Raw genomic sequence first — 22594 nt, 5'->3', positions numbered from 1 at the left:
ACTACCAATAAATACCGTCTGCTCTGCAAGCACACCAAGCTGAATAAGCCTAAACGTTCTACCATTTACACTATGAAACTACCACACATCAATCCATACAGCAGCAGTGCCCTAATTAGACAAAATCAAAGAACAGTGGCAGCTGGAGATGAGATTGAGAATAACTGAGTCATAGTGGCAGCAGGCAACTAGGCTTATCATCAATATGTATTAGACATGGCTTAATACAATTTAAGGTTGTTCATAGGCTCCATTTGTCAAACAGTAAACTTGCAAAGTTGTTTCCAGGGTCAGAAGAGGCTTGCCCAAGATATAAAAGCGAGAAAGGCACACTTGGACATATGTTCTGGGAATGCCAAAAACTGCAGGGCTTCTGGACTGTATTAAGGTTCCTGTGTGTGTCGTGGAATATTAATATTTCCCCAAACCCTCTCACTGCAATATTTAGGGTTGTTTCTCTGACATGTGGTGTGTCCATCTGGCATGCTTCAACTGTAGCCTTTTCCATATTGATTGCCCGTTGACTCATACTCTTATCGTGGAAAAGAGAGACACCCCTTTCCCATAAGCGATACATTGAGGACTTGCTCTCAAATCTGTTGAACAACAGAGGCATGTTGTGCATGGTTCTGCCAACACATTTTACAAAATATGGCATATTGAGACACTCCCAGTCAATTCAGCAGAAAGTCAAGTAAGATTTGGGGGGCTGGAGGAGTTCCCCCTTTGGTTTGCTTTGTTTATCTATGTAACAGATGTGTGGATTTGAATGTATTGGTTGGGGATTTATTTTGCTGAAACTCCAATAAAATATTAAAATAGAGAAACTACCACATCTCTCCTAACATTCATCTGCTAGTCAGATACAACAAAGGTAGTCAAACATTTCTGGGTGTATATTATTTATTATGTAGTGTTTCTGGTTTTTAGATGCAATTTTTCTGGAAAGCAGGTGTATAGCAATGCAATTACAGTCTCCATGTTTGGTAGTGAGGTTCTAACAGAAAGTACAACTGTTCCACGAATACTGTTGGTGGCCTGCAGTATTTCTAACTTCAGTGCTATGGATTTTAGCTGAGCTCATGTAGCACAGGTATTTATTAAATATGTTTCAAGTTTAAAACAGACTTGTCTCATTCAGCATTTTTTGCATTGCAGAGTAAAAGTTTATGAAAACTTAAAATTAATTTACATAATTTCAAAACAGCATTCAATACTTCTCTTTTTAGACTTCCTAGTGAGCTTAGACATTTAAATAATAGTTTCCTAATGTGAGCAGTTTTACATGCATTACAGTATTTTTGTTTCAGAATTTTTGAAGTTCTCTCAAATGATTTTTATCACCTAGCTTATAATGTTGGGTTGTAGCCTTATTCCAAATAATTAGCTATACTAAATGCCATATTTGAATAAGTTCTGTAAAAACAAAGAAAATACAAAATAATATTTGAGGCTTGTACTAAATTCAAAAACTCAGAGATTTTAAAAAGTATTTAAATACAATTACTTTGTAGAGTATAAATCTAAATCAATGCTCACAGACATGGATGCTTTTGCATTTCAACCTTTGTTTTACACTTTCCTATTATTGCCAAGCAATATGGGAATCATAGGAAAGTGTGCAGAAGGCCATGCAACAGACTTGTCATCAGACATTTTAAGTTTGAACTGAACTGTTCTCACTTCCTGCTCGTCTCCGAGTGTGACTTTACTTTCATTTTAGGAAACTCCATCACGGCCTGCATGAGAATGAAACCTGGACATCAAGTTCAGTAAATCTAGGTTTTAGATTTGAATGAAATATCTATATAAAATCATATCTAATATCATAGTGTTTTCAAGGACATGTTAATTATTTTATTTATTTGTTATCCATTTAAGTGGGGGTTAGTACTTCTTCAAAACATGACATGCATTTCTAATAGTATTTTAATAGTCTTTAGCAGTCAGCTGTTCTGACAATACTTGCATAAAAAGGGAACCACAAGATTGATGAGTGGGACATTCATTTCCCCAAAGCAATTATGTGTAGTTGTGAAGACATTTGTCCAGCACTGCTGAGATTTGGGGTGCCTAGCTTCTGCATTCTAAATGCATAATATAAATCATTTGAATTATTTCTTATGTTCAACAGGATGGGCAGAAAATGTTGTCAACCTGCAGAATTAGGTTCTGTGTATTTTTAGGCAGTTCTTTTTTCCGTTTGAAATGAAAAAAGAAAAAAAACGAAAATAGACTCGTTTTTTTGTTTTTCGTTTATCAAACCAAAATCAGAAATCGGATAACGGCTCGTCTCTGCTCATTATCTAATTTCCCATTTAGTGCAATGGAAAAAAACAGATAACGAGCGCTCAATTTCGATTTTCATGATTTCATTTTTGACAAGTCTGCTGACCCGGACGTTCTCTCTGCCAGAGTTAAGTACACTATTAATTTGTTACAAAAAATTGTTTTTAGATGTTTTGAGGCGAGAAAATAGTTCTCATAGCTTCATCTATCCATTTAGTGAATAAAAAATTAGGCTTCTTTGAAATGTACTCTGGAGGTTTTGGAGCAACGTAGCTCCGCGTGGCCGAGAGGCTCCAGGCTCAGTGGGCGGCTGGACTGCATCTTAACCGCAAACTGCAGCCTGATCTTGGCAAGTCACCCTGTCATTTTCTGCTGTTTATTATCTGTTCGTAACGGCTCAAAGTGTGATATGAAGAGCTTAATGTCTTTTTAGGCTATATGAATCGTTTGATACATGTACCAAAATATAATATACTTCTCTAGAGTTTGATACTTCTGAAGATATTTTGCACAGTGTTTTCTTCCAATTCCAGTTACTAATATTCCCTTCCTCATGGATGTTTTTGAGTTTGTAAATTCATTTATTTTGTGTGTGTGTGTGCGTGTGTGAAATATGCACTTCCCTTCCCTTCAATTGGCTTCTTACGTGCAGTGTGAACCTTTTAAATTATTTACTTTTTATTTTTTTAGGTAGGTGGCTCTTCAGGAGAAACCTCAGCTCCAGGTTTGGATGCAGCTTCCCTAGTGAATCTCCTAGTGATCCTCTTTCTCCTCCTGACATCGTCTTCTTTACTGTCTCCTCATCTTTTATATAATTATATTATAGGAATATTTTTTTCCATATTATTACTGTATTGATTTTACATCTAAGATAAATATTTCCCAAATAAGGTCTATTTTTATAACTAGTCGTAGTTCCCTTTAAGAAGGAGGGGCCCTGATTTCTGAAACTACAATTCTGATGGTTGTGATGTCATAATCTCCATCAGGGATCAAAACAAAGGGTTGCTATCAATTTTATGAGGGGTAGATATGATTGCATTTGTTTAAGTTTGGATATCTTGTCATGACTCCAGGAATTGTAGCTGGAGCTCAGCAAAAGCAGCACTTACTGTGTCCCAAAATCCAACACTGGGGGCTGAATATGCAGAGGCATCCCATTCTCTTGTGTATATGGAGAGGAACTGTTCAAAAGAAAACACACACAAAAAGTGTTAAACATAAAGTACTTATGGTTAGGTTTCTTTAAGAATCAGTTTCACATTGAAAGAGACCAAGTAACTCACATTTGACCTGCCATTGATGTGTCTCTGAGCAATGCAGGTAGTCATAGAATTGAGTTAGTTAGCAGGTCTAAATGTTAGCTATGTGTTACTTGCTTTTCCTTTGAGGATTACCCTGGACAGCTCACTAGATCATCACATGACAACACAGATACACAAAGGACAAACAACCACTCACTCATAAACACAATTTAAACACACACAATCCATTGCTATTGCAAAGGATTGTGTGATTTTGCAATTTCAATGTTGGCAAACACTAAAATTACAATGATGACTGCAGCTCAAGTTAAGTTAAAGGTATGGCAGATTTCCCCCAGTGCGTCATAAGCCTGGCAGGCCAACAGGCTTTGCTTGCCCCCTGCCAGGCTAAGCGTTGCCTTGTTAACAATTTAAATAGGCTTTTCTTATACCCCATTAACTCAAGACTGTGTTCCACTTTGCTGGGCACTTTACTGGAGGAGTGGAGTCCTTTCTGAAAAACCAGGAGCGCATACCAATCACGCTGTTGCCAGCCTAGCACGCTATTGCGACTGCATCTCTTAGGTTTTGCACCTCGTCGTGCTCATGCACATCACCTTTCACTCAAACTAGGTGCGCACTGAGTGCCATGACAATACGAGCAAAAATTTTATGTGGTGTTGGCTCTGTGTCTGTGCTGAATCTTGATGAAGTTTGCATGAATCAGGAATAAAACTGGTTATTTTAGTACTTTTTGCTATTTATTCAAGTTTTGAGCACTCAAGGAAAGTTTCCCTCACAAAGTCTTATTGAGCTCATCAACATCTAATATTAAGTAGGATAACTGGGCATTAATTATCCAACCTCAGTTTATTCTTACTTTATGTAATGACCATTGCCATTTTTTTGCCCTTCATATTAGTAACATTTTAATAATCCGTATGTCTGGTACCTGTGTGTTTCATGTCATTGAGCACCTCTGAACACACGATGAAGAGACGAAAGGCAGCTGAAGACCAATACAAGAAGGAGGAAGTTCAATGGTTTACGCTTTCCCTCTTTATACAGGCCAATAAACCAATCGACATGACACTCTGATCAGGAACTACATTTTACTAAGAACAGTTTTATTCATCTATCACTGTGCAACTCCTAAAGCTAGCTCTTACAGCCAGTTGAAAGTGGCTTCAGAAACATGGCTAAAAGAAGTTCAATGCATTCTTTGCAGAGAGTTAAAGATAAGTTTCATAATCCTCACAAATCTAATGCAAAAATAAAGAACAAAGCAAAAGTTTAAATGCAACTAATAGATTTTCCTGACTTTATATTAACACCAGCGTGTTCATCAATAAGAAAGAAAATTACCAGATGCAGCATAATTTACTGTAGAAAAGAACAAACAAAAACTATCGTAATAAAACTAAACACAAACGATAGGCACGGAAACATTAAACTTGATCAACCTGTGTTTTTCTTCTTGAGCAGTTACAGTGAAGACAACAGTTACTGCTATTTTTCTTACCCTCTACCACAGCTTCCTGCACTGCAGTAGGGTCAGCTATAGATGTAGGACTACAGTAGAGGAAGTGACTGACATGATGTTGCAGCCACTCTGCAGCTTTTCAGCTTGAGGCTGCAAGTACTAAACCCTTGGTTCAGATAAACCGCCTCTCCACCATCAGCAGCTTACATGCAGATGAAACCAAGTGTGCACATACACAGGACATGCAATTTGGGAGGAGAAAGCACGCGATTTGTGGAATTGGTCTTGCAAAGTTATGAAGGGTTACACAAGGCTACCACACTGGCCCTAATGAATACTGGTTTTTAATTCTAGAAATTTCTGTTTTGCTCCTTTTCTCAAGTTTACATTTGGTGGTGAAGATATCAAAATATATTGACCGCGTTCATTCAGCCTCATTAACATTTTTTCCTGTCAGCCATATTTAAATTTTCATTCTAGTTCATACTAAACATAAGTTTAACTTTTATAATGGAAAGATTTTACTATGTTTTGAACGTCTCCGCCTCATTTTAAAACAATATATTTAAAAATATTTGCATTAGACCCTCTGAAAACCAAAAGCCTCTGCAACAACATAAGACTGCAAATATTGAGCTGTGAAATAAAAATGTATAAAGAGAAATGTCTTTAAAGGCTCAAGGTTATAGCACTGTCAGACAGACATGAGGGAACAGTCTGCAAATGTGTTGGTGAAGAATGCTAACACTGTCTATCTAGAAGTATAAATGCTGGTTAATTCTTAACTTGTCAAGCAGTATAACTTCGAATACCGCTCCTCAGAGGGAAAAACAAGGGTAGATAAGCAATGAGGGGTCAGATGTGGAAGGAAAGTGATGCCGTCTCCCTTTGCAAAGCTTCACTGGTCACCAGTCAAAGTATTGAACTACAAATTTTAATACCGTATCAACAAAATGTATTGAAGTTTGTTGTTGGTGCTCCAGAAAATGAGAAATGAGAAAAAGTTTGACGAGAATGAAACATTTTCTTAAAAAAAAAAAAAAAAAAAAACTAAGCGATGGAAACTATTACCGTGCATTCATTCATGAAACTGATCGTTGTAAATATCTAAACTCAGTGTACTTAGTTCTGTTAATTACTTCAAAGTTGTCTTGCTGGTCCTACTTTACATGGGAGTAACTCAGCATATTCCCTTTGAAAAGAAAACCCTACCATCCTACCAACAAGTGTTGCTCTGTACTCTAACACACCAGTTCTGACCACTGCTCAGTACAAAAATAGCTTGTGTTTGGTGCCATTTGATCCCTGGGATGCAAGTCAAACAACGTTGGTGGTAGCAGTGACCTTAATGGTGCCACAGGGGATAGGTTAGGAAGAGAAGAGTGTGGGCCAGCCATTATTCACACAAATGTTTGCATAAGAAAACACAGCAGGACAAAAACAAGTCTAAAATAACTGTTGTTTCAAATGACTATACATCAAAAAAGAGTCTCTCTCACACACGCACGTGCGCGCACACACACACACACACACACACACACACACACACACAAGGAAAGAAGATCAGGCATTTTGAGGCCTAGCACAGACGGAAATGCCATTAACCTCTCTATCTGCTTCCTGATTAGCTCTTTTGGCTGGGAGAGGGTGATGGCAGACCTGGTCAGTGGCTGATAACCCACATATGAGAGGCTTCACAGCCCACAGCACCTGGAATTAAAACCAGCCATATTCTCACTCTGTTCAGCTGATGTACATAAAACAAGATACACCTTATCATCTAAGCTGAAAAGTTGTCAGACAAGTTCTTTAAGTTAACCAGACTTTTAGAAGTACTAAACTTCTTCAGTCTATCTGGATTTGGGATATTTTTCTTTTTACAAAAACATATCAGTAAAGGCTGAACATTAATCTTATTCATTTACTGTGATTCTTACTACTGCAGATGTGACAAATTAAAAAATCCATGAAAATGATCAGTTCTAAACCAGTACACGCTGAGTATAATATCAGGGTAAGACTTTACATAATCACTTCCTCTATGTGAAAGGCAGTATGCATTACTCTTTTACTCTTTAATCTCTTTTTTAATCTTTCTGGAAACACAAAGAGAAAAGACTGAAATATCTAGAATCAACAACCAGACATTGTGAAGGTTCCGTGATGTTTCCAAGCTTTTACTGTGATAACCACTTACAAGTCAAGCTGTTTATATTCTGATTATGACATCTATTTTCTGAGGAAGCAAAAAGACCAGAGATGGCACTTCTTCACTTTTTTTTCTATTTTTTTCAAAGAGTTCTAAAATTAGTCAGGAATTTGGTTCTGTGTCTCTGGAACGCACCCCCCTAAACTCTGTCCATCACACACCCTCTCTCTTACTAACATAAACAACAGCCTGTATGCTGGGAAAGTCTTCTAAAGGACCTTTAACACAAGCCTATTAACCAGAATCGCATTTTTTCTCTTCCTTTATGAAGAAAAAACTAAGTCTCCTCATCTTCCCACAAATACTATATTCTCCTCGATATATGCATTTCTAAACTGTAGAAAATTAAGCTACACTGAAGTACAATTCACAGTTAGTCTCTCCACTCTGACACAATCTCTTGACTTCAGATAATTAAAGATGAATTGATACTGATGTAATTTGTTTCATTCAAGCATGCAAGAAAACTTCCCATGAGCCCTGTCTATTTTATTCATAAGCTCAACTTAGTTATGAAAAGCAGGGTTGCATCTAAGCACCTTGTGTCTATAGTGCATCAGAAACAGATTTTTTTTAAAGCAGAAGTTGCATGATATTGGAGGAGCTCTTACCCGTCTTCCAGAGGAAGACCATCTCTTCTTCGCTCCTCCACCACCTGCAAATAAAAGCAAAACAAGACATCATTTAGAAAGGTTAACAATGTGAAGAAATGCATTTTCTATCACAGTTTGGTCATAGAAACTGTGACCAAACTGTCACAGTTTTTATGGCTGTGACTGTATATCCAAAATATCAGTTGGGATATTTGTGGATTGCCTCATGTCTGCCACACATTTTGCAAGCATTGACATTGTACACAGGATAGAAAAACAAGTGTGTCTGACATTAACTCTGTTTTCAAAATGCACATGCAGCTTAAATTAATGAATCCAGGATTGATAATAAAATCATAGGGACAACGGTAGGATTTTTAGAAAATCAGGCATAGATACTAAGCCTGATAGTATCAGCTAAACTTCTGTACTCCAGTCTGAGCATGTCTTGTGGAAAGCTCCCAAACACAGCTGAAACTAGATATCTACACTGGAAAAACAGGCAGCTGTTTTTCTAACTGTCAGACATAGGGCAGCGTGATATTAAGAAAACTGCTGTGATGAAGAAATAAATAAAATCTAAATGTATTCATTCAAGCAATGCACAACCTGTTGTGAGATTTATTTTATAGTTAGTAGGCAATAAGACCCAACTACAATTTTAAATCAATTTAATCCAGACCACAATAAGTAATTAAAAACCTTAAGAAAAACGTTTTCATTATTTTAGAGTCAGGAGCATTCATTATAGGGCTGAAATTTTTATAGAAAATTGTGAAATGGCGACAATATTGGTAAATATTGCGATAATTCCCTCAATTGCGTCTTCTTTCTTCTCCTTCGCATCTCTACTTCCATCGTTTGCTGACCTTTAGAATTTTGGACAATGTCACTAGTAGGGTTGTGCCGATCAATCGGTCATTGATCATAATTGGTCAGTTTCCATGAAAAAGTATATAATCGGTGATTGCCGATCACTCTCTTGTTGATGATCACAAAAACCGATTACCTGTGTCTCATACTGTGCAGCCTGCAGAGGCCCTGTGTATCTCCCACTTTCCTTCAGACTGCACAGGCACGCAGCCCCAAACCTTAAGCAATGCTGTGTGTAACTTTAAAGCTTTGAGAGTGAACGGGAAAGTTTGTGTGTTGCGACAAAAAAATACTTTTTGGGTGAGGCAAGTCAAAATGGACCACCACAATAAATTTAATATGACATTTATTTATATCGAGACTGAATGCAGGGGGAAAAAAAGACATCCAGAGCTATCAGATAGTGGGTAAAGCAGCACATAATTGCCAACACTTATCTGGATGAGTATGATGGTCAGAAAGCTAAGCAAATAACCCAAAAAATAATTGAAGTCATCGAGCTAAATGACCAGCGGTGAAACACGCTGGGTTCTACTCTTGCTGTTGGACCTCCACTACACGCTACTGGGAAGTAATATCTCAGAGAAGTATAGACACTAGAGCTGCACCAGACAGTGTTCTCTCACATCAAACGTCTCCTTCAAGCTGCAGCATGTAACTTAAAAAAAATAATAAAGTTTTTACATAACAAATAAACTTTTGCTATGTCCTAACCTGAGACAAATAATGTGTGAAAAAAAAGAATTGTTCACTCAGCAACAACCAATCAGAACCAGCACAAAGCAACTAGCTGTGCTCTCAGGCAGTTTTGATTTGGCAACTTAGGATTGCTTTATAAAGCATCCTGCATTTGCCGTTGAATAAATGTTTCCTTTTTTACATACATGATTTGAAGCAGTGTTGTGAGATTTATTTGACTGTCTGTATAATTTAGGCTATAATTTAGCTTTACTGTTAAATATTGTATTACTGATTGGAGATCTTTCAGTCATCCTTTTGACTGAACATGTGTTGCATTGTGCCTGCAGTGCAAGTATTTTTGCATGTTTTTGTCTAAATTAGACTATTTTATGATTCCATTTTGCCACATCACATAGTGGCATTTATACCAAAAGTGAAAAATTAACAGTCAATCCATGTGATGAGTATCTGTGATCGGCACTCATGGGTGATCGGTATCAGAATCGGCAGAAAACAACATTATCGGAGCACTAGTTACTGGGGTTCAGTAAAGGTGTGATGAGGTGTAAAACTCAATACAAGACAGTACATAATATTGAATTTACAAGAATGAGACTGGACAAGATTTAGGTATTACTTTAAAAAAAAGTAACATGGGTCAATCAGATTGACCCATGTTGCTTAAAGGAACTTTAGGGACTTTATTCTGCATTTTTCCACCAAAAACTCAAACTCATGTCATTTTTGTGGCTTCTTGAAATTCATCAGACATTAGGTAGTGCTTCAACGAGGCAATGCTTGAAGTACATTTACCATTTCCCAGTTGCTGTTGATAGCGTGTGTGCTGGGATTGTGATGAAGCTCAATATTCCCCTAGACATCCAGCCATCAGTGGCTACAAAACATGTTGCATGTTATTGTTTTCATCCAGAATTTTTGCGCGATGCTGGAGGGCAGAAAGACAATTCTTTTAGATGCAATTCATAGCCGCGCTGCCGCAGTAGAACAATTCTATTATACTGAAACCTGAAGATATAGTAGTTAAGTGCAGTGCACCACAGCAAAAGACAAAAATAACAGAAACACATTGAAGAACAACTCAAAAACCACTTGTGTTCTCTTTTCTCACTTTCTGCGTTGGCTACGCTACACACAAACTTGTTGTCGTAGCAACTGACTGACAAAGAGCTCCAACTTGTGTATCAGGATTTAACAACAAAAAAACAAGCAAACATTTCCCACAAAAAGAACAGAACATTTAGTTTGTTACAGTATTATGTTTTCAGGCTTGTTGTTTATTTGAACGTCTGAACACAACGTTGATTAGCTAATTAAACATCTGCTCTATTGATGACCTGTTAGAAAGTTGATGTGTGGGATGCGTTTTTTGGTTAACTGAACGAAAACACACAGAATGCACTTCACTGCCTCGTTTAAGCATTATCCTAAGGTCTGGATAAATATAGCTGATTCTGCGGCACATCAGTATTTTAAGGTTGTCAGAGTCAAGCTAGCATAGCTGACCTACTTTCTGCTACCTCTCTATTTTTATTTTAATTAAAACTTTAAAATGGAATTTGCTTGATATATAAAACTGGTCTGAACAGCTCACTATATATTATAGCATTCTGCTGGGGTTTCTCCATTACAGGATACAGACAGTACCCAGAACAGAGCTGGGCACTGTCTGTCAACAACCTCTTAACCTGAACAAGTTTAAATGAGATTGAAAGCACAACTTCAGTGTGTGAGACGTTTTGTACATTCAGTGTGATCAGCAACGTCTCTGCAGCAGAGCTCACACCCACAGGTGATGATTTCTTTCTGACTGACCAAGTGACACTTTATTTTGTTTCCACATTACTCAATAGAACCAGTTTGGCTTGCTTAGCACCTCAACTGAGCCAGAACCAAACTAAGCCACAAATCAAGCCAAAAATTCCTAATATTTAGCAAATTTGTAAAAGCTTGATTCTTCCAATTAACTTTACAGGCGGCAGAAGTGCTGCAGTGACTGGAGTTTTGTCCGGATGTATGGAGACAATAGTACTGAGGTGCTGCCCCTCCCACACTTGCTGCCCCACACTGCTTGGACAACAGGCTAAAGAAGACTCCCACATTTTTCCTATGTTCTCCAGCTAGACTCCAGCGAGAAGTAGGTGATTTGAACCTATTTCTAGTTGCTAATAATACAAACATACATGGTATGTTAACACCATAACATCAATACATTTTCTCTGAAGGCTATCAATTGACTCATATCTAGTCTAATTGATTTTCCTCTACTTTAAAATTCTAAATGACTATTCAGAATAATGGATTTAAAGGATATTTCAATAACATCTCAACATTCATAACTTCTCTTTTAGACTACAGACCAAATAATAGCATCTGACAAATATATTTGTCATTTCTAAATGAATCAAACTGAATTATGCACTGCAAAATAACATTGCATACACTGCTTCCCACAGTCCTTTAGAAAACATAACAGAAGTGACTTGGAGCAGCTTGAAAAGTTCCAACTGGTGAGGTGTCCAACTATGGCCCCAAGCACATTTAAAGGCTGGTACATTTAAAGGGGATTTAACATGCAAAATCCACTTGTTTAGTCCTTAAAGTTGTGTGTACTTTGAGTGTCTTGAAGTGCAAAAAATGTAAGTTTATTCTCTTCTGGATTATCAATTTTGTAAAGCCACCCTTTTTTTCCTTGCAGCAATTTTGTCATCCAAGTTCAGTTCCGTCGAAATTGCAAGTTGATAAGTCAAAATGTTCGGTTCAGAGCCTATTTACCCACAAGATTCTTTATATCCTTGTGCAGGTTCGTCATCTTCATTCTCCTACTTTGGGTCAGACTGATGGGGCGTGAAATGTCTTACATTTAAAAAGACAGCAGCAAAATAAGTTGCTCTAAAACAAGTCTTCGATCAAGGGTAAACGAGTCTGTGTAATAATGAGTAATTCAGATCAAAGCATTGCTGTTCCACTTCATATAGACCATAAGTTAATGATTTATATATGAAAAGGAAAAAAATGTAAAAGCATGATATATCCACTTTAGTGGAAGCAGCAGATTTTTTCCCTCCAAGAAAGCACAGAAAAACAGTCAATTTGGGAACAGGGCGGCAGGTGAAACTTGCACAAGCAACTGTTAAGATGTGTTTAAACTTGTGGAATTAAAGCTCAACTAACAGAAAACTAAAGACTGTTTTTATTTTAAATTAGACCAGTATTGTCAAACTCCATTCCCCAACAAGTACAACACACCTGAATTAAATGAGTGAGTTACCTCCTCATGCACTCAGTTTCTACGGAGTCCTGCTTATAACCAATGTGATACAGAACGCACACAGCTGAGAACCAGCTGTAGAAAACACCAATGCCATGCTCCGCTTGGAGCATGGCATTGGTGCCACTCTATTCATTGTGAAATGTGACACCCAACAATATCAACAATTTCACAAACCTCAATGGTTTGAGTGACAGAACAGATCCAGTTCCTTAAATTGATATGAATATGGTCATTATTGCAGCAGACTGAGGGAGTATTTAGAAACTTTATGAACATATACACTGAGCATATAAACTGCATCATCTGCATTTTTTTAAACACAGCATACATTCTTTTGTTAATCTACAAAAATGTACCACACAAATGTTTTTTAAACCATGTTTTTTCCTTCTTGCAATTTTCAGCACCGTCTCTTGAAAAAAAGAGTCCTACAGAAAATGCTGTTCAGCCCTCAGGTAGCACCAAACGTCAGGTGATGGCCTCATGACAGGTTATCTGTAAACACTAAACTGCCACTATGTGTATTTTCTGTGCACCATAATTACATAATCATCAGGAATGTCTACAGCAAAATGATAAGAAAAATGGTGCAAGCATCAGATAATTTTTTTTACGAGAAAGACAAAAACTGGATGTGCAGATAACTAAAATGTCAAAGAAGCCTTTAAACCAACTTACAATACACTGTTATCTTACATTAAATAAACTATTCAGTGCACATTAAAATAATCAACTGCAGAGAGTGGTCCTTCACTGTGGTTTCTTTAGGAGTCAGAGGCTGAAATTCACTTTTTGAAACATGGGGAATTTGTACACTTTAGGAGGTGGGGGTTCAAGGTCGTGTATTACTGTATTTTTCAGACTATAAATTGCTCCTGTGTACAACTCACAGTCAAAAAATATGTCATGAAGAGGAAAAAACGTATACAAGACACAGTGGAATAGTCACAGAAAGTCACATTTGTTGTTTTAGAAATTGTTAAACATGACCTTGTTCAGGAACATGGTTCCCCTTGTTCATCGTTTCTGATACACTGATATCTGTGCTCTAAATAGTGTGCTCTGCTGGCGAAGTGGAGCAGATACTCCTGCAGTGGAAAATTTGCCGTGATGGAGAGGCAGTTGCACTGCATGCAGCAGTAACACCAAGAAGGCCCTGCAAATCATTTATACTCATCTCCTTGGTAACAATCAGGATGTGGATACATAGCTGTACCATTCACAAGCCTCTCCTAGCAAAACGTTTCTTAAGAACTAAGGATGCTCCGATCAGGTTTTTTGCTGCTGATTCCAATACTGATCATTCATGAGGCCGATCTCTGCTGATCACCTATCTTTGCCCATCGCCTGGAACGGCTGCTAATTTTTCGCTTTAGGTAGAAATGATACTATGTTATCTGGCAAAATGGAAAGATTATCTGGTAATAAATTCACCTAATTTAGACAAAATAGACATATTTTAATACATATCTAAAATCTTTTTTTTTTTTTTAAAGTTACATGCTGCAGCTTTAAGCAGACGTTCGGTGTGAGAGCTCACTGTCTGGTGGAGGTTGAGCAGCGCTCCGTCTGTGAAATATTACTAACAGTAGCGTGAAGCGGCGGTCCAAGAGCAAGAGCAGAACCAGCGTCTTACACTGCCAGCTTGAAGACTTGAAATATTTTTCGGGTTATTTGTTTCGCTTTCTGACTGTGATGCTAATCTGGGTGAGGGTTGGTAGTTGTGCGCTGCTTTACTCGGTATCTGGCCGCTCCGGATGTCCTTTTTGTCCTCCATTGAGCCTCAATGTAGCCAAACTCCGTCAAGTGCTTGTTTTTTAAATGGCATATTAGATTTGTTGTGTTGATGCATTTTGACGTGCTTCACTCCCAAGGTAATTTTCCGCTGCAACATGGAAACATCCCCACTCACTCTCATAGTGTTATAGTTCCACACGACAGGATTTGTTGCCGCGTGTTTGCTCAGTGTGAAGGAAAGAGGAGATAAGCTGCACACAGGCTGCGTGTGAGATAAATGTGATCGGTTTTGGTGATCGGCAACAACAGAAATCGGCCGATTATGATTGGAGGCCGATCGATTGGCGCACCTCTATTAAGAACCCAACTGTGGACTCTTTCCTCCAGCTCTCGTCTACTTACACATTTGGTTTTCTCTGCTTCACTTCTTCCACCTAATAACTTGGGCCTTAAAGGATATTATGTATTTCCCAGGCACATAGTACCATTGTATTAACACAAATAGCTAACAATGTTCAGTTGTTATAAAGATGCAGTGTATATCAAAAACAACTAAAAAGAAATTTGACATCTTGAAATTGAGTATGTCTCTTTAAGAAGCTCCTGTTCTTTGACATTCATCACAACAATCCTTCTCATTATACTGTTTACAACTGTTCTCAGGAGCACTGGACACAGAAGCAGCTCATATGATGAGTTCAACAGACAGTTCTAGTGAGTGTTTGGAAGTGCTGCTGCTATTCTTAAGGAGCTGTGTAAGGGGGCACAGTACTTCAGGTATGTTTTTGATTAGGAAATAACATATAAAGCTCAAAAAGTTGATTTTACATAATGCTGCCCCTTTAAATGAATGGCATACTTGTAAGCAAAGAAAAACACATAGGAAGAAATGTAACAGTAATTGAGAGATGAACTACAGATCTTGTCACATTTGTACTTTAGTTCCTTTTTGTCTCCTTCACTTTTTGTTGGCAGAGCTGCATCTGCAGCTCTCTATTCTGGCTTGGTTCCATGATCTAATCTTTTCCTGCTCTCATCCTTCTCAGCTCCATCTCCCTTTGCAGCAACAACTCTGTTGAAATAAATACTTAAATAATTAAATTGGTGATGTGACCTCTGACTATGCAGAACTGGCATCACAGGTAACCCAAACTATTTGCACTGAGGTAATTAGTTGCTCATTTCTCCAACTCTTTGGCTTGCATCAATAATCACATTGGTACCCCTTCTCTCTTGCTTCCATCTCTTCTTTCTCTCTCATCTGCCTCTGCTTCTTCGTTCTCCAGATTAATTGTTTCTGCAATAAATTAGCCAGTTTTTAAAAACTCTTTTGGGAAGACCGACACTCCCAAAATTGGAAAAATATAAATAAATAGATGGCTTGATAAAGAATTAATGTGGTAAATATTGGTAAATGTGGTGAAGGAGAAGGATCCTGTTGTCATCTTGGAAAATGAGTCTCAACCACTTCAAGGCCTGCTGGCCGGATACATTAGCACCTTCAGCCAGAGACTCATGTTGTCAAAGTGAACCACAGAGCGAAACAGAAGCCAAGTTTAAGCAACTTAAATCTAATTTTCCCGACACTCAATAATAGATTATTTTTAGATGAACATATGTGCATTGTTATTTGTTATTTATTGTTGCTTGTTATTTATACTTACTGAAATCATTATTTCCCACCAGGTTTTTCTTGGCTCTCCCCCTACCAGGCTAAGCATTGCTTGTTTTTGATTTTAGATTAAAAAAAAAGAAATTAAAAAAAAACTTGATTTTTTTTTTTTTTTTTAATAAGCCGGATTTCAAAAGTCTCTGTTGCCCTGAAGAAGATGGGTTTATAGTTGACGTATTTAACAGGCAACAAAGCCAGGAGAGCAGACTAATCCAGGGTTTCCCCCAGTGTATTATACGCCTGGCGGTCCGCCATGCTTTACTAGCCCCGCCGCCAAGGGGGAAAATAATAATAATAATAAAAAAATTGTTGTTTTTTTTTGTTTGTTTTTTTTAAGGCTGGACTGCAAGCGTCTCTGTTGCTCTCAGCATTTCACTAGCAGAGCAGATTTATTCCTAAAGGGTAGGTTTATAATAGATAGGTTTATAGTTTATGCATTTAAAGCCGACGGCGCGTGGACCAATCACACAGCTGGCGCCTCTGCGCTTTGCCTCGCGCTGCCGCTGCTTTACCTCAGCGGGATCACGCGCGCCTCCTTTCACTCAAACTGGACACAGGCTGACCTGTATGGATACTTACATCAACTTGCTGTGAGGAATTATGATCCTTTGGAGAACTCTACGTAAGAGTTTAAAACCCGCCACGTTAGCTCTGGTTGCGCAGCTCAATGTGAACCGCAGGTATAACTTGTAGCGAATTCAGAGGTGCGCGTTGTGGAGCGGTGAGAATGATTTATCTTTGTGAACGAACAATTATATGAGCCGTTTACATCTCAACACGCTGCCCAGCGTGTGGCTCTGTGTCTGTCTTCCCTGTAAAGTTTGTGTCTGTGGTCCCGGTTGGCTGGAGCGTTTGTGGATAACGAGCTGCGCTAATCTTATCATGCAGGTTCAGCCCGATGAAGAGCTTTCGCGCTCTCCTCGGAGTCACGCATCTGACAGACAGTGAGACGTAAATTGACATTTACATGGTCAATTGATGACATCACCTTAGCCCCGCCCATTTCCAACAGGAAGTAACATGTTTTTTTCAACTGGATGTCTTACTTTTACTCTATGATTCATATGGGTTTCATCTAGAAGTGTGCCAATCAATCGGCCACCGATCATAATCGGCTGATTTCCGTGAAAAGGTGTATGATTGGTGATCGCCGATCACTGTCTCTTGTTGCCGATCACAAACCCCTGCATCTTGTTTTGCTATGCACTACTGGTAGTAACATTTCACAGACGGAGCGTCGTTTCTACAACACCCGCAGTGAACTCTCACACCGAACGTCTGCTTAAAGCTGCAACAGGCAACTTAAACAAACAAAAAAAGATTTTACATATGTATTAAAACTTTCACCATGTAATAATATGAGATAGATAATCTCTGAAAAAAAAAAAATCGATCGATTTGACTTTTGCAAAATTTATGGGACTGAGGACCTACTGTTAAATACTTTACTGATTGCAGGTTTTTCAGTTGTCCTTTTGACTGAATAGCTGATGTATTGTGCCTGCAAATATTTTGTAATTTATGTCTAAATTAGGTGAATTTATTGCCAGATAATTTTTCCATTTTGCCAGATCACGTAGTAGTATTTATACCTAAAGCGTAAAATTAACAGCCAATCCAGGTACGGTTGTCCCTAAATCACACATGCATCATCTGATTTGCACCAAACTGGATATGCATGACCTTTGTTCACCTCTAAGGAGCCCAATAGTATTGAATTGTTATTTGACTATACTGCTCCCCCAAGGTTATTCCATCAGCTATGTTTCCTCACTACATCAGCCGATCTGCACCAGATTGGGTGCGTCGTCAGGGAGCGATGCCGAACTCATCGATGTGTATCGCCTGGCAGACAGGTGCAGAAACTGCGCGAGAGCATCGGTAGTGGCAAGTGGGTGGTGTTGAGAAAATAAATTTAAAATATGCTAGTTTTAAAACTTAACATGTCTTGATTCAAATACCCTAATTGTGGTTTTGAAATTAGTAATATATTCTGGCCTATTGACCTTTATGTTACTTGTAGTTCCAGCAGATGGTTTGCTAGGGTCGTTTGAACTGCCTTTTGTCTGTGTGGGAAAAACAATACAGTAGAATTTCTAGCTTTTCACACTCATCTGTGAAAGGCCGTAAATACGTCAGGGGTTTCTGGCTTCAGATAAAGGGTCAGAGATAGCTCCTGGTTGGATGAGCAAAGATAAGCCTTATTTGAATAAATTAAAGATAAGAATACGCCTTCACTATAAAACAATCCACATAGAGTAACAAATCAGATTTGCTCTTGCAATTCTCCAAAGACGTCTTTGCTTTTCTTTCTTTCCTTCTTTTTCCAAGTCTGTCAGGTAAATGAATGCATGTCTCCGTTGCTCTGCAGTTTCTGTTGTAATTTTATGCATCGTCTTCTATTGGATTAAACTCTGTAATTCTGTGATGTCAACACGCATTGCTGTTTTCTTCTGAGTGACTACACGTGGCCGCCGAGAGAGGACCCGGGATCATAAAGGAAGACAGACAGCCAAACTTTTCCAAAATTAATTAAGAATCTCTTCCTTAATAATAGTGGCGGTGCCAGAACCCCAGCGGTCACCAGGAGGCCAAAGCTGCGCTGAGCTGTGAGTAGGCCTGTCGCGATAAACAATAAATCAATTAATCGCACGATAAATTAAACCCATCAACCTCATTTTAATTATCGGCGTTATCGACTCTTACCGTTTTTCTTTCTGTTGATGGCACTGAATGAAAAAAAAGGCTCAACTCCGATGCTCTCCCCTGACCCTCCCTTCCTCATTTCCTTTGTGTAATGTCCAGCGCACACTACATGAGTTGTCGGCCGATTGTCAGCCCATTTTCAAAACCTGAGAGACCACACATTAGCCGACAGAAATCCTAGGTATAATGGTTCGATCGGATTCGATCGTGCCGTGTGGTGTCCAGCCACATGGGCACAAAATAATAGCTACAAGTCCTGTTAACTAATTTTAAAATCAATGCTTTACTAGAATTTACCTGTGATGCATGTGGCTCGAGTCAGCGTAAAGTTCTGACTGAATTTATAACCTATTTATGCCACGTTAACGAAGAACAGTTGAAAACTTACCGGGTTTATCAACTACGGTAGCAATTTGGCTCCAACTCCTCTCCTTGTCATTTCTATATTCTTTGTACGAAATGTTGAATAAACATGAATAAACAACAATGTTGTTTCCACATATAATCTCCGAAGTCAGCTGGACTTGGGGTTGCACCGTGTCAGCTGTTTGGGATTCCCCTCCGTAATTTCCCCTCAAAAAGCAGGAGGAGAATCCGTGCTTTCTGATTGGCTACCTGTCACATTCAGCTTTAAGCTCCCAGTCGGGGAAAACCCCTGATGTAGATCGGAGCTACGGTAACACACCATACACTGCAGAATGATCGGTTACAAAACCGCAAGCGACAATCTTGGAACACCCAACGTTCTAAGATTGTTGTAAAGGGATAATAGGTGCAAAAAATTGTGTAGTGTGAACTATTGCATTAGGTCAGGGGTGTCCAAACTACGGCCCGTGGGCCAACTGCGGCCCGCGGTCCAGTTTTTATTGGCCCGCAGCAAATTCTGAAAATATAACTGAATATGGCCCGCACAAGAAGCTTGAGTTCAGCTCTGCTGCACTTCTCAGTTTCAACACTAGATGGAGCCAGCCACAGAAATGAGTCACCAGAAATGACTCATGTCATTTCTGGTGATATGAGTCACCAGAAATGGCAGCACCGATGAAACGCAAAATAGCAAGTGAGTGTAGGAGATTTCAAACACGGTGGGAAAATGAGTATTTTTTCAAAGAAATCAACGGAAAGTGTGTCTGTTTGATTTGCAATGAAGATGTTGCTGTGATGAAAGAGTATAATGTCCGTCGGCATTATGAGACCAAACATCAGAGCTACACATCGTACACTGGTGTCGAACGTACACAGAAAGAAAGTCAAGCAAATGGCAGCTAGCCTGCAAGCTCAACAGCAGTTTTTTTCCCGTGCTAACAAAATACAAGAAAACGCCACAACAGCAAGTTATGAAGTCGCTAAACGTATTGCCCAGCACGGCAAACTGTTTTCAGACGGTGATTTCATAAAGCAGTACCTCATCAAAGTAAGAGAAATAATGTGTCCAGAAAAAGTGCCTAATTTCAACAATGTGAGCTTATCCAGAAATACAGTGGTGCGGAGAATCGAGGACTTGTCAGCTAACTTGAAACTTCAGCTGAGAGACAAAGCTTGTGCTTTTGATTTTTACTCAATAGCATGCGATGAGAGCACAGATGCCACAGACACCACGCAACTGTTAATTTTTTTCTGGAGAGTAGATGATAATTTTTGCTGTACGGAGGAGCTGCTCGATATGATGAGCCTAAAAGGCACAACGACGGGAAAAGATATTTTTTGAAGCTGTGTCAGAGGCAGTTGAAAAGATGGGGCTTAAATGGGACAAGCTCTGTGGAGTAACAATGGATGGAGCTCCAGCCATGACGGGCGAGCGCAAAGGAATGGCATCGTTGGTGTGCGCCAAGGTAAAAGAGAGCGGAGGTGAGGCTGTTAGGATGCACTGTATAATCCACTAAGAAGCACTGAGTGTCAAGACTGTCCAGCTGGGCGATGTGATGAACACTGTTATAACTGTCAACATAATTCGAGCTAAAGGACTGTACCACAGAGAATTTCAGGCTTTCCTATCTGACGTGGACGCTGATTATGGGGATATACTCTACCACTCTGATGTGCGCTGGCTCAGCCACGGCTCTGTGCTGCAGCGGTTTTATTCGCTACGATCAGAAATCGACCGGTTTTTAAAAGAGAAGGATCGAGCTCTTCATGAACTAAGTGACCCTCTGTGGCTGGCAGACCTGGCATTTTTAGTTGATCTTACCCATCATGTGAATACACTGAACAAGAACCTACAAGGCAAAGAACAGCTGCTGCCACAACTGTATGCGCACATGAAAGCCTCCTGCGTAAAGCTCCGCCTGTTTGAGACACAACTACGAGGCTTTAATCCTGCACACTTCCCTGCGCTGTCTGAAATCAAGTCTGCTTTTCCAAAGACCGACCTTTCTGCTAAAAAGGAGAAAGATGTGTCTGTGATTGCATCTCTTGTGACAGAATTCAACCAGCGTTTCCAAGATTTTTCTGGCGTTGAAAAACAAATCAAGCTGTTCTCGACCCCTTTTCTGGTGGATGCAGAAGAAGTGGAAGAGAGTCTGCAATTAGAACTGATTGAAATGCAATGTGATGATTCTCTGAAGAGTCAACATCAGCTTCTCTCCCTCCCTGAATTCTATCAGAGTTTGGATAATGCCAAGTTTCCTCTGATGAGACTCCACGCAAAAAGAATGATGAGCCTGTTCGGTTCAACATACATATGTGAACAAACATTTTCTCAGCTAAATCAGAACAAAAGCAGACTGAGAACCAGAATGACGGGTAGCCATCTCTGTGAAATCCTTCGTGTCTCAACCACTAAACTTTCTCCTAACATGTCAGCCATCCTTCAAGCCAAAGGGCAGCATCACTGCTCCCACTGAATGCAATGTTCTTCACATTATAGATAAGTTAGAAATACAAATAGTATTGATGTGTAAATATGTGACCTCTAGTGTGTGGCCCGGCCCTTTGTTTATTTTTCTGTATTTGGCCCTCACTAAAAAAAGTTTGGACACCCCTGCATTAGGTAGTCGGATGTGCCCATCTTCTCTATTTAAATCTAGTGATTACTGAAGGGCAATATAGTATACAGACTTTATAATCTGCACTTTTTTGGTTGAATGCAGTATTTATTTCCACTTTGGCTTTATGTTGTTTAGTTTTTATTCAAGTAGGTTTTTTGTTAATGGGGACTGAGAATTCATTTTATTTTTGTTTTTGGTTGTTTAGTTTATTTAGTTAATCAGTTCCAGTGTTATGTGTTCTATTGAAAACAAAGTACATCTATCTATGGCAGGAAATCGCATGCATTATTAGTCATTTCCATTAATCAGTGTCAAAAGGTCTTGAAACAATATTATAGTTTATTGCAATAATTTTTTGGACAATTAGCAAAATTTGTTATCGTGACAGGCCTAGCTGTGAGGGCCTCCGATGCCGCTTGTGGCTTTTATCTTCTGATTCTTATGTTTCCACCAAATGAATTGGCTTTTTGGAGGCTTTATTATATTAAAAAACTCACCAAAGTTGGCAAACACATCAAGTCTGTGTGAAAATTCCGTATTTTAAAGTTGTTGCAAAAATCGCAAAAGAAACGGCTCAACAGCGCCACCTAGCAACTTTCAAAATACTCTCCCTTGTCTCCCTTGTTGACCCTTGTCCAAGCCCGACAGGAATGCGGTCCAATATTTGTTGGTGTGGCCTAATTACTCCACAGTGCCCCCTAGAGTTTTTTTTTTTTATCAGTCCCAAGTCATGCTTTAACCCAGTTATGAAACTTGGCACACAAGTGTATCTTGTCAGGACCTACAAAAAAGTCTCTTGGAGCCATGGTCCAAACTCACTGGCCATTT

General features: G+C 39.0%; 1 protein-coding gene and 1 long non-coding RNA gene across 2 annotated transcripts in view; both read right to left on the bottom strand.

The window, feature by feature from the left end:
• The window catches only part of tmem131l (transmembrane 131 like), a gene marked incomplete at its 3' end in the record, with an annotated part of 77429 nt that overhangs the window by 45557 nt on the left and 9278 nt on the right, over window positions 1-22594 (bottom strand). Inside the window, exons 3-4 of the mRNA XM_007541529.2 lie at window positions 7837-7880; window positions 3402-3473 (exon numbers count right to left, since the gene is read on the bottom strand). Of these exons, the coding sequence (XP_007541591.2) occupies window positions 3402-3473; window positions 7837-7880 (116 nt within the window). The remainder of the gene's footprint in view (window positions 1-3401; window positions 3474-7836; window positions 7881-22594) is intronic.
• Window positions 17130-22594, bottom strand: part of LOC107834412 (uncharacterized) — a 10554-nt gene continuing 5089 nt past the window's right edge. Inside the window, exons 2-3 of the long non-coding RNA XR_001660204.1 lie at window positions 22373-22377; window positions 17130-17257 (exon numbers count right to left, since the gene is read on the bottom strand). This is a non-coding gene — a long non-coding RNA (uncharacterized LOC107834412). The remainder of the gene's footprint in view (window positions 17258-22372; window positions 22378-22594) is intronic.

The sequence above is a fragment of the Poecilia formosa genome, unplaced genomic scaffold (genome assembly GCF_000485575.1).
Source record: "Poecilia formosa unplaced genomic scaffold, Poecilia_formosa-5.1.2 Scaffold614, whole genome shotgun sequence".
NCBI classification, from domain to species: Eukaryota; Metazoa; Chordata; class Actinopteri; order Cyprinodontiformes; family Poeciliidae; genus Poecilia; species Poecilia formosa.
Note: the sequence above shows the minus strand (reverse complement) of the source record. Positions and strands in the feature narration are given on the sequence as shown.